This window comes from Zonotrichia albicollis, chromosome 12, assembly GCF_047830755.1.
Source record: "Zonotrichia albicollis isolate bZonAlb1 chromosome 12, bZonAlb1.hap1, whole genome shotgun sequence".
Taxonomy (NCBI): domain Eukaryota; kingdom Metazoa; phylum Chordata; class Aves; order Passeriformes; family Passerellidae; genus Zonotrichia; species Zonotrichia albicollis.
In genome coordinates this window covers 20,329,537-20,345,484 of record NC_133830.1, presented here as the reverse complement: position 1 = coordinate 20,345,484, position 15,948 = coordinate 20,329,537, and the positions used below count along the sequence as shown (strand labels likewise).

The 15,948-nt window shown below is 42.5% G+C and overlaps 1 protein-coding gene across 1 annotated transcript in view; it reads left to right on the top strand.

Annotated features, from left to right (window-relative positions):
- The window catches only part of NUP210 (nucleoporin 210), a 50,043-nt gene that overhangs the window by 4,155 nt on the left and 29,940 nt on the right, over positions 1–15,948 (top strand). The window contains exons 2-12 of the mRNA XM_005495377.4: positions 3,463–3,599; positions 4,321–4,452; positions 5,282–5,378; positions 6,856–7,006; positions 7,335–7,467; positions 8,215–8,373; positions 8,717–8,785; positions 9,083–9,189; positions 10,194–10,334; positions 11,515–11,652; positions 14,720–14,875. Coding sequence (XP_005495434.2) covers positions 3,463–3,599; positions 4,321–4,452; positions 5,282–5,378; positions 6,856–7,006; positions 7,335–7,467; positions 8,215–8,373; positions 8,717–8,785; positions 9,083–9,189; positions 10,194–10,334; positions 11,515–11,652; positions 14,720–14,875 — 1,420 coding nt within the window. The remainder of the gene's footprint in view (positions 1–3,462; positions 3,600–4,320; positions 4,453–5,281; positions 5,379–6,855; positions 7,007–7,334; positions 7,468–8,214; positions 8,374–8,716; positions 8,786–9,082; positions 9,190–10,193; positions 10,335–11,514; positions 11,653–14,719; positions 14,876–15,948) is intronic.

The window sequence follows — 15,948 nt, the reverse complement described above, 5'->3', positions numbered from 1 at the left end:
GGCATTGCAGTGTGCAGCAGGATGTTCTCCCTCTGCCTGACTCACCTGTGCTTTCCCAGCAGGGCTTCAGGCTCTTGGAAGTGCCAGCAGGAGCTCAGAATTGGCTTGAGGTGTGCAGGGTGGTAAAGTGAGAGGGGCTGTGCTGCTGTGGCTCAGGTGTGTGTGTTACCTGAGAGTTTGGCTCAGAACCAGAGCAGGGGGTGCGAGGCTGTAGCAGAAGTGTTCTGACAGAGCCCAGGAGGTACAAGAAATAATGTTGTTTCCCTTAAGTGATGTGTGAATATCAGTGCAAGTTTACTGTTGAAAAAAGCTTTTTCTCAGTCTGAGCATCATCTGTCTGTTAAGGCAGACAGAAGGATTAGGGACTTACTCATTTTGGCCAACATTTCAGTGCTCAACACCCATGAAATAAATGATTTAGACTTTTGCTCATTTTTTAGTTGTAAGAGTGACTATATAATGTCCCTGGTGTATTGGTCAGTCCAATCTTCCCAAACTCTTGGAAATTTTTACTACCCAGTTTCTTGCCCAAATGCCTGATAAAATTCTAAATGATCAGATCAGCTGACAGTCGTGGTGCAGCTCCACAGAGGTGGATTTTTGCTGACTCAGTCAGCTGAGTTTAGTCTGAGGAGCTGGCAGAACAGTATAAAACACTGGAGCAATGAGAATCAACAGAGACTTGCCAGGGAGAGAAACAGGAACAGGTGCCTGATCTTTGAACCAGCTGATAAATAAATGAGTTATAATCTGCTGAGATATTGACATGTGGTGTTACTACCAGTCAATGAAGAGCACAGGCTTGGGTAGATGTGTGGATACAATCTTGTTTCTGTGTCTGGGGCCCTGGAGGGGGATGGAAATGGTGAATGAAGCAGAAATTGCCAAGAGGACTGGCGGCCTCTTTGCCTGTGCCATTCATTCCTCAGCAACTAGGATTTTACTCTGAAGGAAATACAAATTGGGGACTTTTGTGAGCTTTTTTTCCCCTTCCCTCCTCACTCTTCTTTCAAGTGCTTCCTCCCTGCCTTGCTGTTTCTTACAGGCGCTGGCACGGGATCCAGAGCAAGTGCCAGAAATGCTTCCCATTGCTGGCTTCTCAGGATCTAATTTTGCCTTCTGACAGGCCCAGCTCTCAATGTCACACACTGACACGCTGCTGAAGAGCTGCTGTAGTTGGCAGGGGATATAAATTGCATTTTTTGTCACTTAAAGCTGAAGTTTCTTTTTCTTGCCCATCTAGGAGCCAGTAGTGATCCCAGCGTAGTGCTGCTGTAACCCCCAGCCTGGCGATTAATGCCTTTGCCTCTCTGTGCTTGGCCCTGCATCCAGGTAGCTGTAAACAGAATGTGCTTCTGATATTGCTGAATGATAGAGGGGTCATCAGGTACTTCCTATGTTCTGCTGGAAAAAATACACCTTGCGCAGATTGTTCTTAAATATAAATCAATACGAAACCAAGCCTCAGAAAGGCCCACTTGAGTAAAATTTGTATTAGAAAAAAGACATTCAGCTAATATTCTGCCTCTTAAACTACTGCTAGAAGCCAAATAGTGGCTAATCTCAGTTTCTCTACTGCAGTGACTGGCTTTTAGCTGTAAAAGCTTGAAAGTTCCTTTAAGACTGGGGAGTGTATGTTTGTTTACAGTTAAAATTTAATTGTTGTTATCTTTGTTCCTCCCTTTTTCTAGTCTGAAAAGTATCTTGTAATTAGATTCCGTTTTACAGCACTGCTATTAGTGCAAACCACAGTGGTTTTGTATTACAATTCATAGCCAGATATTAAAAGAACAAATACAAACCACAGTGAAACCCCTGTTGTGTTGTAAACACAATCAATACCAGACTGCAAGAATGCAAAATCCTCAAATTAATAACAAAAAATCTAATGGTAGAGAATATTAAGCTGTGTAAAGAGCTAAATAAAAGTCAATTTCCTACATATAATACTTATTTAAAAATACCTGCATGCAGACTAAGTCAAATGCACATGCTCAGCTTCAAAAGCCAGCGAGGCAAGTACAGGAAAAGCCTTACTTGTGGTGAATGCTAATATTGTTTAAAGAAACTTGTCAGTGTTGGAAAACTCTTTCATGGTTGCCAGAGAACAACAGAACAACAGGAAAATAACTAATTGCTCACTTTTAATCTTAAAAACATATTTTAATTTTTTTTGAGTAAAGCTGTGTGCTACTAATACAGAAAATTATGTTATTTTAGAAACAGTGTAAAACCTACTATAAAAAATATGCACATATTTGTGTACTTTGTTTAGGTATATAGACTAGATATAAACAAACAATTTTCAGGTTTAAGCTTTTAATTGGTGTTTAAATTGCCCATTGCATACTGCTGTGGGCTGTTTTTTCCTTGATCAGATAAAGTACTTTGGAATTCTGGGTCAGCAGTTGGTATTGTCGTTTCAAAATCCTCTAAAACTACTCCTTATGCAAGCAAAATACTTTTGGGAGCTTAAGGTTTGAAACAGGATTTGCAGTTTTATTGCAGTGGCTACAGCAGAGGTCTGTGCTCACCTGGGCTGCAGCTGTTAACTCTCAGATTATTGAGTGTGGTGTGATGTGTTGTTTTTCAATAGATAGGATTTTAGTTAAGGAGAAATTCAGTTTTTCGCTGGTGTGGATTTGTTGTTGTGCTGGCAAGAGAAGGAGGTGAAATCTGTATCTGGGGATTCAGGCATTGCTGTTTGTTTGGAGCTCCCATCCTGCTCCTTGCTGCATAGAGAATTTTCCCCACACATCCCAGGTGGGCATCTTTGTACATCTTCTAGAGAAAAACTCCAACCCCATCCAGCTTCCCCATCTCTACTGGGGGGGTCCAGTGCCCGGTTGAGATTGCATTTACCAGATAGCGCAGCTTTCCTCAGAGCTGCTGTCATCATCCGGAGAAGCAATTCCCGAGCAGCTTTGTCACCCATCAGTGCTTGCTTCCATTGTTTTAATCCTTCAAAGGGCCCTTGTGAGCGGATCCCGGGCACACAGCGGGGGCTGTTCCCTCCCTGCTGCCCGGGGAGCAGCAGCTGGGACCGGCTCAGGCACAGGGATGAGGGTCCGGAGGGATTTACAAGGGCTTTGGCTGCTGGAACTTTTCACTGCAGTTCCCCCTCAGATGTGTATTGCTGCTAGCTCAGATTTTCTTTCAAGAGGCTTGGTTTTTAATAACTCTCCGACTTTTGTTGTTGTTTTCTGTTGATGGTTTTGGCACGCTGGAAGGGAGAGTTGGGCACCGCTAAGTAATGCCCTGCTCCATGGGCTTAGGGGAAGGTTGGTTGATTCGGTGGTGCAGAGAATGCTGAGCTTGCCTGCCCTGGGCTTTCCCTGCGCTGGGGTCCTCGAGGAGCTGCTGCCATGCGGCTCTCCCAGAGGCAGCTGCTGGGCACACAGGTGAATGCCGGGGCGGTGTGAGGGCAGAGCGAGCCGCGGTGCTGACAGTCCCCCCCCGCAGGTTCTCCACGCGGCCGGAGGTGGCGAGCATCGAGCCGCTGGGCCCGGCCGGCGTCCGCTGCTCGCAGAGAGCGCTGGTCCAGGCGCGCTCCTCGCAGCCCACGCGCCTCACCACCATCATCTCTGCCGAGGACACACGTGAGTCTGAGCAACCCCCGCCTCTCCGGGCATCCTGCCGACCTCAGGGAACAAAGCTGAGATCTGGGGGTGCACAGGCGCGTTTCAGTTCCTATGCACAGTCATTTTAGACTTCCCATGGGCGTGGGTTTTAACTTCTGTTTGCCTAAGAGAAGTGTTAATGATTTTAATGATGCACCCAGGAAAAAGGTAATTCTTAAAACACCTGACCCCCAAAAAAGGGGGTGACTGAAATATAAAAAAGTGTTTAATAAAAATGACTAACACAAATTTGGATACTTGACATTCAAAAAAGGTGGAATCATACACATTTTGTGTCTGTCATGCAATATACCTGGTTAGCTTTTATAGTGACAGAGAGGCACCACCAATGCTGTGCAGTCACTAACTGAAGGAGTTTATGGGCATTTATTGTCTGTGGGCCATGAGAGCACTGTAGCAACTCTGCAAAGCACTCCCAGACAGCTCCCACTGTAGCTGTCAGTGCAGATGGAGATCAGAGTTTCTGCAGGCCAGTGAAGGAGGGAACTGTTTCTCTTGCTTTCTGAGCCACCGTTTGACCACGAGTTTCTTCATGGAGGTCATGACCAAGTTTCAGTTCCTTCAGTGTCAGTGTCTTGTGTCACTGGCTAAATTTGAGGTGCATCTTGACTTTATTGTTGTTCTTGATGAGCACATGCAGTGTTGTGCTTTCTTGTGCTCTTTGTGGTGTCTCTTCAAGTGACTGGACAAGTGATTCGCTGTGACGCCATCGTTGATTTAATTCATGGCATTCAAATTGTGTCCACAACAAGAGAGCTCTACCTTGAGGATTCACCACTGGAGCTCAAAATTCATGCTTTGGATTCAGAAGGTAAGAGGTCTGCTTGTAAGAAATTAAATTTATATGAAAAGTTCTAGCTGTCTGATAGATGCACTAGCTTTATTTGTCACACTGTTGATTGTTTGAAGCCAAGTGGAGATTTTGAAGGAGTTTCTCTGGATAATACATTGTGAAATTGTCTGTTTTTTTTTTCTTTTTCTTCTTTTGAGCTGTGGTAGTCTAAAGAATTTTGCAAAAGGATGTTTTTGTGAACAGTCAGGTATCTGACAGGAGGTTCAGAGGTGATGTTTGAGACCAATCACCTATTGCTCAATCTGTTTAATTACTACACAAACACTCACTTTTGGGACACACCATTTAGGCTCACAAGAGTCAGTGCATTTGTTAATGCATTGTTATTTAATAGAAACAGAAAACTAATGCTTTTTGTAGTCTGTCGCATCAGAAAAAGAGCCATGATCTGCTAAGAATTCTATACTTTCAACAATCAAGTTTTGTGCACACATAGCACTCCAAGCAAGGGATTTTTAGGACAATTACTGAGGGGAAATAATGTGTCAAGCTGCTATAAAAGGTGGAATTAATTGTTTTGGTTACTGTGCCCATCCCACCTGTGTTTGTAAACCATGAATGCCACGTGAAGTATGGTGATATGTTAATATCGAAAAGTAAATTTGTTTTTATCCTGTGTGTAGTGTAGGATTCATGGCTTGGTGTTATGCAGACTCGAGGGTGCTTCACGGTTCTTCTTGCAGGGATAAAATAGAGAAAATTCCCAGGGAAATAAGCCATGGTTTATGTTCCAGTAAGAATCTATGCTTGTTCTGTTTTTGTTTTCATCTGGTTGTTTGATTTGTAGGAAACACTTTCAGCACTCTGGCGGGGTTGGTGTTTGACTGGACAGTGGTGAAGGACCCGGAGGCCGATGGCTTCTCAGACTCCCACAACGCTCTGCGGTAAAGTCATTTCCTTTGCTCTCAAAGGTTTTGTTCAGTCTGATGTGCCAAAAATTCTTCCCCACATCTAGGCAGTTTATTGAACTGATGCCTAAAATTATAATGTTAAGGGTCAATTGTTTCAGGTTGGGTTTTTTTAAGCTACTCGACAGCCTGGGCACTTTGTTCTGTCTTTAGTTTAGCTGATAGTGAGCAGCTCTGGTAGCTCTGATGCAATAGTTAGAAATAAACAGATGTGGTTGTTGATCTTGCTGGAGCATCTCATGCAAAAGGAAGATTTATCAGTAAGATTGCTATCTCAGGATTTCAGCAGAGTTTTATTTTTAGCTTTTTAAGGAATAAAAATCCCCTTCTGTTTCAGAAAGGAGCTCTGCAAACATTGAGAGTTTCAGGTGTCAGTGACACTTAGTTCTGGTGTTGAAACAGGATTCCTTGTGGGGAAACCAGTTCTCCTGCAGAGCACAATGGTTAACAGCCAACTTCCATCCTCAAACTCTGTCTCCTCATACACTGCAAGTGGAGTGGGGGGAGCCAGCAAGGCTTTGCCCCTGGGCAAACACAAACTGATTTTGCAGCCTTAGAGAAGCAGCATTGGCTGGGGAAGCCTGCTAAGCCCATAATACACCTGAAGCTGCAGGTACAAGTGAGAGCCAGAATGAATGGCTCAGTGGGACTGGATGTCCCAAGTCCTGGTACATATGGAGCTTTTTCTTTCAGTATAAGTATTTGCTGATGTGATTTTAACCAGACTAATATTGATATATGCTCTACTGTTAGCATAATAATGATAGCATTAAAATGTTCTACAGGTGGTGCAGCTTTGTGAAATAAATCATAAATTGTCATGAAAACGTTAATATCCATAAATGTTCTCCATATGGCTCTACTGGTTTTACTCTGAAAGTGCACATGAAGCCACACAGATCATGTGCATACAGAAGGTAGCACCCTGTAAAACATGCTCCTTTTTCCAAAACTTACTGTCATTTGCCCATTCATGGCAAATTCCTTCCCTCTCTTCTGTCCCTTTTCACTGAAATTTCTAACAGTTACTACAAGTTTTCTGCTAGATGATTTTCATAGTCACTTAATAAATACATCCTGGCTTCTTGAGGGAGGTCAGAGTTACATTCTGGGTTTGCTTTTATAAACATGAGCTTTGGGTCTTGCACATCAATTCTTCTACAACACAGAGAGTTTTTGCAGTCTCGCCTACTGAACAAACTGGAGGGGTCATTGTAGACAACATATGCAGTCTTCTGATAGCTCACAAGCAAGCTTCAGACAAACTTATCTGTCACAGAAATTAGCTGCAGATACCTCAAAGAATGAGTAAAATTTGGATATCTGGTCCCAGGCAAACATCTTAAATTGGCTTAAAATTGAAAGCGGCTGGGAATAGATGCTGGTGGTGTTTCTCTGTGGGTTACAAAGGTTGTTTAACAATTTTCTATTCACTCTGTGATTCACCTTTTAGTATACTCAAGTTCTTAGAATCCACTTACATCCCACCTTCCTATATATTGGAAATGGAAAAAGTTGCCAAGCAAGGAGATACCATTCTGGTGTCTGGAATGAAAACAGGGAGTTCTAAATTAAAGGCAAGACTTCAAGAAAGCATCTACAAGGTAAGATTTCTGAATGTCAGGGGGGAAGATGGATTTCTGGATGTCTGAATGAGCATCTGTCTCAAGTTTTTTGGCATTCTCCAAAATGATCTTCATACAAGCATGATTTTTTTCTTGATTCTTGCACTGTGTGCAGAGAGCAGATCTCTGTCCCAGTCACTGTCCCTTGCATTGCCCTGTTGTGACAAAAGTTGAGATGAAACTAAAGAGCCAATTGCAGCAAATAATGTTTTTCACTTCCAGATTTCTAAGTTCCTGCTGCATGGTCTGCTTCAAACAAATGAGCTGCTTTTAATGTGGTTACTTTTCTTTCCCCCTCCATCAACAGGATGTACAGCCTGCGGAAGTCAGATTGCTTATTTTGGAAAATATCCTTTTAAATCCAGCATATGACATTTATCTTCTGGTAGGAACATCAATTCAGTACAGAGTTCAGAAACTGAGGCAAGGGAAGATCACAGGTTTGTTCTGTTCTCCTTTATTTTTATTTTTTAATGCTTTGTGTGAATTTTTAACTGCTGAGAAATTTTTAATTGTGTTTAAACTGCTTTGTTAATGTTTAATACTGTTTTCCTAAGGCACACAGTGATACAGCTGCTTAGTTCTTTCAGTCAAAAAAAATTGTGACTGTTAAGAATATACTCTTGCAGATTTGTCAAGGATGTGGAGACAAGGGTAACTTAAAATAGGAGCTAGCATTGTCATTTTAGATGTTGACAGTCACTAAGGAACTGACTGACTTTCTTACTTAAATCAAATTTAGATTAGTAACTTTTCTAACAGGAAAAGTTGTATTGGCAAATGGATTTGCTCCACAAAGTGAAGCCTTTATAAATGTGGGTTAGCTGGCTTTATGCCCATTTCAAAATGCAGTGCCTTGAGTTTTCCCTCATTTTTCTTTTTCTCCCTTTTGTCTTTTTTTTTTTTTTTTTTTTTTTGAAGCTGGAAATCAGTTAAATGTTAGGTCTAAATACTGAGATGATATTAGTTGAAAATTGCAGTTTCACAGATACTAAATTTGCCAAGAAGCTCGTTTCTTGTGTGTGTGTGTGTGTTGTGATGACAGAAGCGCTATTTTTACAAGACACTGAAAATATTGATTTAATATGTGCACTAGGCATCAATAAAAAATAATCAGCAATAATTAGCAGCAGCTAAACACTGCCACACCTGCTTTTATTGTTTCCTATGTTTTGTTTCACCTCCAGAAATAGCAATGCCATCAGAGCAGTACGAGCTGCAGCTCCAGAACAACATCCTCCATCCCAAGGGAGATCCCTCCTGGCCGGTTGCCAAGCTGGACCAGGCAACATCCACTGTGACTGCCTTGCAGCAGGGCCAAACCAACATCATCCTGGTGCACAAGAGTATCCTTCCTCAGGAATGCTTCAAAGCAGCACTGCTGTGAATGCAATCTCAGCAGAGCTGTCTGATGCCTTGGAATGTTTTAACAAATTAAGCTGGCAAAAGATCACTTAAATCATGTCTGTTCCCCCTCAGTCAGTGTAGAAATGTATGGGGCTTTATTTAATTTTTATATTTCAGTCATTGTATTGTCTAGTGAGTTCTCTCCAAAGAGCTCACTGCCTTGCAGTGGAGATGATGTTTATGTGCAGTGTACATTAGCTGTACAGTAGCCCCAGAGGCAGAGGAGTCCCAGGAGGAAGCTGCTGCTGTCAGAGGCCCTGTGTTCCTTGACTGAGCCCGCAGGTATCCGCATGCAGGGCGTGTCCAGGCTGCCCAACAGCACTGTCTATGTGGTGCCTCCTGCATATTTGGGTTGGTATTTATTGCTGCACTCTGCATCGTTGCTTAATGCAATTTCTGGCCTTGTTGCTGATTTTCATGCTGTAGCTCCACACTTCCGTTCAGTGTTAGTTTTCACAGAAAAGTAATTTTATTCATCAAAGTAGCTCAATGTGAAATGGGTTTTATGTACTTTCTTTTATCTCTGTAGTCAGCAGTTTAAAATAATGAATGTTCGTCTGCAGTGTGTGGGCACCAGAAGCAAAATGCTTTTTTCCATTAGATAAAGAGGCTGTTGGTTTGTGCTGTTCAATATTTCCTCTTTTGCAGGATTTACAGTTCATCCAGGTGACAGATGGGTCCTGGAGACGGGCAGACTTTATGAAATTACAGTTGACGTGTATGATAAATCAAGCAATAAGGTGTATTTATCTGATGTAAGTTGAAATGTTTAGATACTTTTCAGTGACTGTCTCCTAAATCCCAACTTGCTTTGAAATTATTTAAGTGGTTTCTTATTTACATTGAGACAGGACAGTGTAAAGCTTGTTGTTTCTTGCCTTTTCTTTTTTTCCCATTTGTTTTGTTGTTGTTACTTTTTAAAAATAAAGCATTCTGGGTGATTCATGTGAAATTATTGGAGTCTTAAGTGATATAGAAAAAAATAGAAGTTGGGCAAAATCTTTCAGGTTAGATGGGGCTTGGAGCAACCTTAAATCATCCAGTGCCACCCCTGCCATGGCAGGGACACCTCCCACTGTCCCAGGTGCTCCCAGCCCTGTCCAGCCTGGCCTTGGGCACTGCCAGGGATCCAGGGGCAGCCACAGCTGCTCTGGGCACCTGTGCCAGGGCCTGCCCACCCTCACAGGGAAGAGCTACTTCCTAAATTCTGTATACTAGGTAGCAAATATACATAGTTCCTAAAAAACTGCAAAAGAAATGAAATTGAAATAGTTCAGTTGAAACAAGAAAACAATTATTAAATTATTGCTTTTCAGAGTATTGGAGCTAGGGGAATTTTTATTTTATTTGCCAACAATTGCTTTTGGGATACAGATCTGAGTTTGAGCTAGAGCTCAGCAGTGTGCTGTTGAGGCAATATATTAATGTGTTCTTTTGTGTTGAAGAAGGAAAAGATTAGAAGAGTACTGTAAAGTATGAATTATTTAGTGGTATAAATATGGGTACTTTCATGTTAAATTACATGTTGCTGATAGTTTAAGAAAAAACTTTCTGTGGAGTTAATGTTATATCTAAAGGTAAAATCTTACTGAAAGACTGAAACTTGCATGAGGAGAGTTCTGATCAGTTCCAGCAGCGTGTCTTTGAGCTGTGTCATTAAACAGTGGTTTGCTCACTGACCTGTTGTGTGTTCAGGGTTTTCTGTCCTCCATTGATGTCAGTCACCTGTGGCAATTTCTGTTTCATGTTTTGGTTTTAGAATATCCGAATTACTACAGAGCTGTCCAAAGAACACTTTGAGGTGCTGCAGTCCTCTCTGAATGGGTCCTATCATTATGTGAGGGCTGTGAAGGCGGGGCAGACCACGATTGATGCTGCACTGACATCAGTAGTTGATCAGGTGTGTCTTTGTGAAAACTCCTCTGCTTCACTGGTAGGCCTAAAAATAATTGAGCTGTGCAGTAGTGACTTCCTAGCAAAAGGAAACCTAAGAATTACATGGGGCTGAGCTGTCTTTGTTTGAACAGATTAAGAGCCAAATTCTAAAATCCTTTCTTCATGGAAACTGTCAATTGAGTCAACAGAGGATTTGCTTAAATTAAAGACTGTGGGATTTTGCTCCCGAGCATGTGGCAAACTCCTGTTAAGGCAGTGGTGCACAGCACTGATTTCTTTTCTCGTGGCAGATCCTTGTGCTGGGCAAGGGGCCTCTCACAGGCTGAGGGAATTTTACACTTTATTGTGGTAGGATCATCACTCATACCCTGGCCTTGTTCTGCAGTCAGTTACATTGGGGAAGTTTGCTATCAATTGGTAAGTGACCTTAAACTCTGGAATGACAATCTGCCAAATGTATCAGCCTGCACATTTCTCCAAATTAATATTCATTAACTTTCTGCTGGTTGGGCAGGCTGCTGAATGTATGGCTAACTAGGGCACGTGGTGTGGAAGTGAGTTGCTTTTGCTTGAAAATTCAACACTTCAACCCATTTGCTGTGAAATCATTTTAGTGATTCCTTGAGCAGGATTTAGTAGCTCCTTCAGTGTGCTAAGCCACGGTCATTTTCTGTGTCAGAGATGTTCTCTTCAGTGGAAAGGCATCCCCTGAGAGCTGTTTTTGGCTCAGAACTGCAGTAACAGTGTGTTGTGCCAGAGGGCTGTGGCACTGCAGTGGCAGCAGAGCTGTGAAGGCCAGTGTTTGGGGGTCTGAGCAATGGCTCTTTCAGGCTGAGTTTTGTACACAGTGGGATGAGCAAAGAGTAAATGTAGGTGTTGAGCCTCCAGACTGGCTCTCCAAATGAGGTCTCAAAACAGGAGCAGTGAAAGAGTGTGTTTCTTCTTGCCTTTTAAATGAACGTGGGCACCTGGATCTTCGTAGCAATAGCACTCATTTAATCCAGTGGCACACCTTGCTGCCAGGAGCTGTTTGCTCACTAGGAATTCCTGTTCATAAATGGTCCTGAATAGTTTTCCTTCCTTTCTGAGGTGTTTTCAAGGACTTGTCTGTACCTAAGGACTAAACATTAACTCTGGGAAGGTCTGTGATGCCATTTATAACACTGTGCTTTTGCACTTTGCAGGATGGAGGTGTTCATACCTTACCAGTTCCAGTGCAAAACCAGCAGGATGTGGAGATCTATGTTCCAATATCTCTTGTACCCAGCATTCTGATGTTTCCTTGGCAGCCAAGAGCAGGAGTGTACCGGTACACCATCCAGGTATGCCAAAGAATACACTTCCAGCTGCAGGGAGTGCAGCTCAGGCAGGCACACTGGGGCATGACACCACGGAGCTAGGGTTGACTTTGGATACTTTAGGCATGGTGGCATCCAAAATCTAACTTGGAGGAACTTCATGGGACATTGGGTACGGGAATTTATTGTAAATGCAGGGCTACCGACGAAAGAAGGAATGATGAGGAGGACTCTATCTTATTAGAAAGTGAATTTATTACTTTATTATACTGTATTATATAAAAGAATACTATACTAAAGAATACAGAAAAGATACTTATTGAATGTTAAAAAGATAATAATGAAAACTCATGACTCTTTTCAGAGTCCTGATTGGCCAATGAGTTAAAACAGCTCACACTGGAGTTTATCAAGCAATCACCTTGAGTACACAATCTCTAAACACATTCTACATGAGCACAACACAGGAAGAAACAAATAAAATAAGAATTGTTTTTCTTTTCTCTGAAGCCTCTTGCTGCCTTTCAGCTTCCCAAGAAAAAAACTCTTAGCGAAAGAATCATGTTTAAAAAGTGTGAATACCCTAGGAATTCATATACAGTTCAAAAAAGCACCAAGAAACCAGCAAACATAAATAACTCCACTGACCTCCACCTCTTGTCTTCCCTGTCTCTCTCCCTCATGCATGCACCACACACCTGTGCCTGGAATGGTTTGGAATTCCAGGAGCATCCTATATCCAAAGATCCACAGTGATCATTAGAGGCTGCCCTTTGCTGGCAGGGATGGGAAATATGAATGGGAGTGTGAAGTGACTGCAAAAAGAGCATGACAAGATTAATTAGCAGCACTCTGCCAGATTTGGACATCAGTATTTCTCACTGGCCACACACCTCGTGCTCCTAATACAAAGTTCCAGGGAGGCAAAGGCCACAGCTCATTTACAGAAGGGATGATTTCCATGTTTACTAGGTGTGTCTGTGCTCCCAAGCTGTCACTTATTCCTTATGCTTCATGAAGCAAATGGTTTTTGTTGCAGTATCCAGTATCTCCAGTCTAAGTAGGCAAAAGAAAATTGTGCTTTCTCAGCCCAGACTCTTATCCCAGGCCAGTGATACCCAGACCCTGCACTCAGGTGTTGGATGCACAACTCCTACCTCTCCCTTTTAGCATAAAGTGTTGCTCACTTTTGGATCTGTGTTAAGTAAACCATATCCAAATAGGCAGCAGGATGCTTGGTGCCAGGCTCTTCTCCCAGCTAACAAGGGACAGGATGAGAGGAAACAGCCTCATGGTTAGACAAAATTTTTTCACAGGAAGAGTTGTCAAACACTGGCACAGGCTGCCCAGGGCAGTGGTGGAGTCACCATCCTTGGAAGGGCTCAAAAATCCTGGAGTGTGGTACCTGAGGATGTGGTTCAGTGGTGGACTTGATAATCTCAGAGGTCTTTTCCAGCCTTACTGATTCAGTGACTCCATGGAGAGAATCAGTGTCACAGGATTAAACTGCATTCTCCAGTGGAAATCTAAGGCCAGCTCCATTGAGTTAAGCCCTGCATTTCTACTCGTGTATTCTGTGGGATTAGTTTCCTTTACTTCATGCTATTCCTGACCACACCAGCAGAGTGTGGTAAAAATGCTTAGTACTAAATCTGGATTTTCAGTGCTTCATAATTCTGCTGGAGTTTTCCCTGTAAGGGAAAGGTAATGTGGTTTTGTTTCCTACCTCTCTCACAGTTCTGTTCTCACCCTATCTTGCATATATAATGAAGTGTTTCACTAGAGAACATTCCTTCATGGTACTGCAATAATTGTGTCATTGTTCTTACTTTACTCTGATCTTTTTCTATAAAAACATAGAAACTTTTTTCTCCCAAGATTTAAATTTTGCTGAAACTGCGACCTTTCTTCTGGTCTCTCCATCCCACAATACCACTGGTCAGCAGCATTCACACAGCTCAGCTGTTCCTGCCTCTCCATCAGAGTTTGCCTCCCACTCCATAGCTTCAGTCAGGCTATTTCAAATGGGTGAATAAAGTTTTTCTGAAAATAAATGGAAAGGGATTTTTGGATCTAGCCAAATTCTGTTTATAGCTGAAGTAACTCCCTCCAGATGGTATCAGAATGCCTGGCAGGCTTTCCTTTGGCAGCTGTCTGGTTTGTTGGGGGTTGCTTTGTTCCTGTTTGTGCTAATGAGGTGGTTCCTGTAGCACGAGAGGTGCGGTGCCAGCTGTGTGAGGCTGAGCACAAGGAGGTTCTGGGGAGGGCATTGCTCACAGTGACTGTGGAGCTCCCTGCCAGGCTCTGGGTATGGTGAGGCTGCAGGGGAAGCAGCTTTACCCTTCCTCTCCTCAGTGCAGACTGACTGCCAGAGAGAGAAATTGTAGTGAGGTGGCTGGAGTTTATCCAGGGACCCTCATGAGGCTTCATACAGTTATTAAGAATTGGGTGTTTCTGTTTTATGTTTTCTGCTCATCTCCCTGTTTCAGCTAAAATACCTTTACAAATATCCTGAGCTCTTGGATTCTTTGAGCTTTTCTCACCACATCCCAAGCATCTCCTGTAACACACCACTACCTATTTATTAATTTGTCTGTGTCCTTCTGTAATCAGGTTGTGCACGTGCTCAGAGGAAGGAAGAAGGGAAATTACTCTCCTCTTCATTTTCTTTTTGTTCTCTTTCCCTGGTAAAAATTACTAGCTAAGTTCCAGCATAATTTAGATTTGTTTGTTTTCCACACTGTCCCTCTAGACAAGATTTATCACCTTGTTAAATTTTAATTATGAAATAGGTTAAAGGAAGTTAAAGAAATTAAAACAATACACATCAAAAAATAGCTCCAGTGTTCACCTGTGTTTTACTCTGATGGAACTTTTGACATTTGTTTTGGCATGTGAAAAGCTGAAATTAAAAGGAATGAAGGGTAGAAATCTTATGTCTCTCTTGCTTGTGAAGTTCTGAAATGTTATTTTATTTGTATGTCCTGTTCTCAGTGCATTCCTGGTTTTCATGCAAAATATTCAAAGCTGTGGAATGTGAGAGCCGTGTACTTGATTAAATGATTGAAAGATTTTTCCCTCTGTATTTCAGGCTCAGGGTGGAAGTGGCAACTTCAGCTGGTCCTCTTCTGACCCTGCAGTAGGGACAGTGACAGTGAAAGGAGTGATGACCACGGGGAGTGAGCCTGGGCTCAGCATCATTCAGGCACTGGACGTGCGGAATCCGCTGCATTATGGAGAAATGAAGGTAAGAGGTTCATTGTTCAGTGATTGGTCTTGAATATGGCTTTTGGGAATAGCCAAGGCCCTGAGAATGCCATAGGCATTTCCCTTCCACTGCCTGCCCTGTGGCAGGGTAAGGGATTAGTTTCAGTTTGTGCTTCAGGGAATCCAGCACTGTCCAGTGCATTAACTTTACTCCCATTTTTGCCCCTTCCTGATTTCCTTGGCAAGTCTTTTTCCCTGTTGGAAGTTTTAAGTGCAAGAAGGTAATTGACTCCAGGCCTGGCCATCTAAGCAGACAAGCCAAACTAAAAATTCATTCTGTGGGGTGACACGTGGGTGTTCTCCCTTGATACCAAAGGGTGACAGTTGTTATCAGGATGTGCAAGGAAATTTCTGCCTGGAGAAGTGACTGAAGTGAGCACAGTGCTGCAGACTGACTGCAGATACCTGAGCTGGCCAAGAGAAAACAGTATTCTAGGAAAATTAGGAGAAAATGGCAATGAAAAATATAGCTCCCAAGAGGAACACTGTGGTGTCTGCAGACCATCCCCTGTTGTTAGGTCATGGTGGTCAGTGTGTGGTGTGGAGTGAGGAAAATGCAGGAACAGTACATATGGTGGCCCTAAAGAGAGGGGTGTGACATTAATTAAAACCTGTTCAGAATTTAGCTTACACACTCCCTCTGAAATAATTCTGTGAACAACCCAGGATGCTGCTTTTTAGCAGTGCAGCAGTTAGCAGCTGGAGACACAGGAATGAAGATTTTTTCAGCTAAAACTTCTTATCCTCAAACATAAGTCAAAGCCTGAAGATAGAAAGAAACCTTCTGTCCATGTGAGCTTTCAGAGCAGGGTATTGCACAATCTGAATAGGTTATTTTTGAATGCCTTTTTTCCAGTGTTAGGAGCTGCTTTCTTTGTGGAACAGATCTTCAGAGTTCTGTTTACTGACCTCAGTGAACAAGTTTTTAGTAGTAGTAGTTTTAGGAGTAGTTAATCCACACAGATTACAGCTTTAGCTCTGTCCCATATGGTTTGGTATCCTGAAGCCAGTTGCAAAAGATTAAGTAGTTAAAGATACTGCAAATAAAAGCTT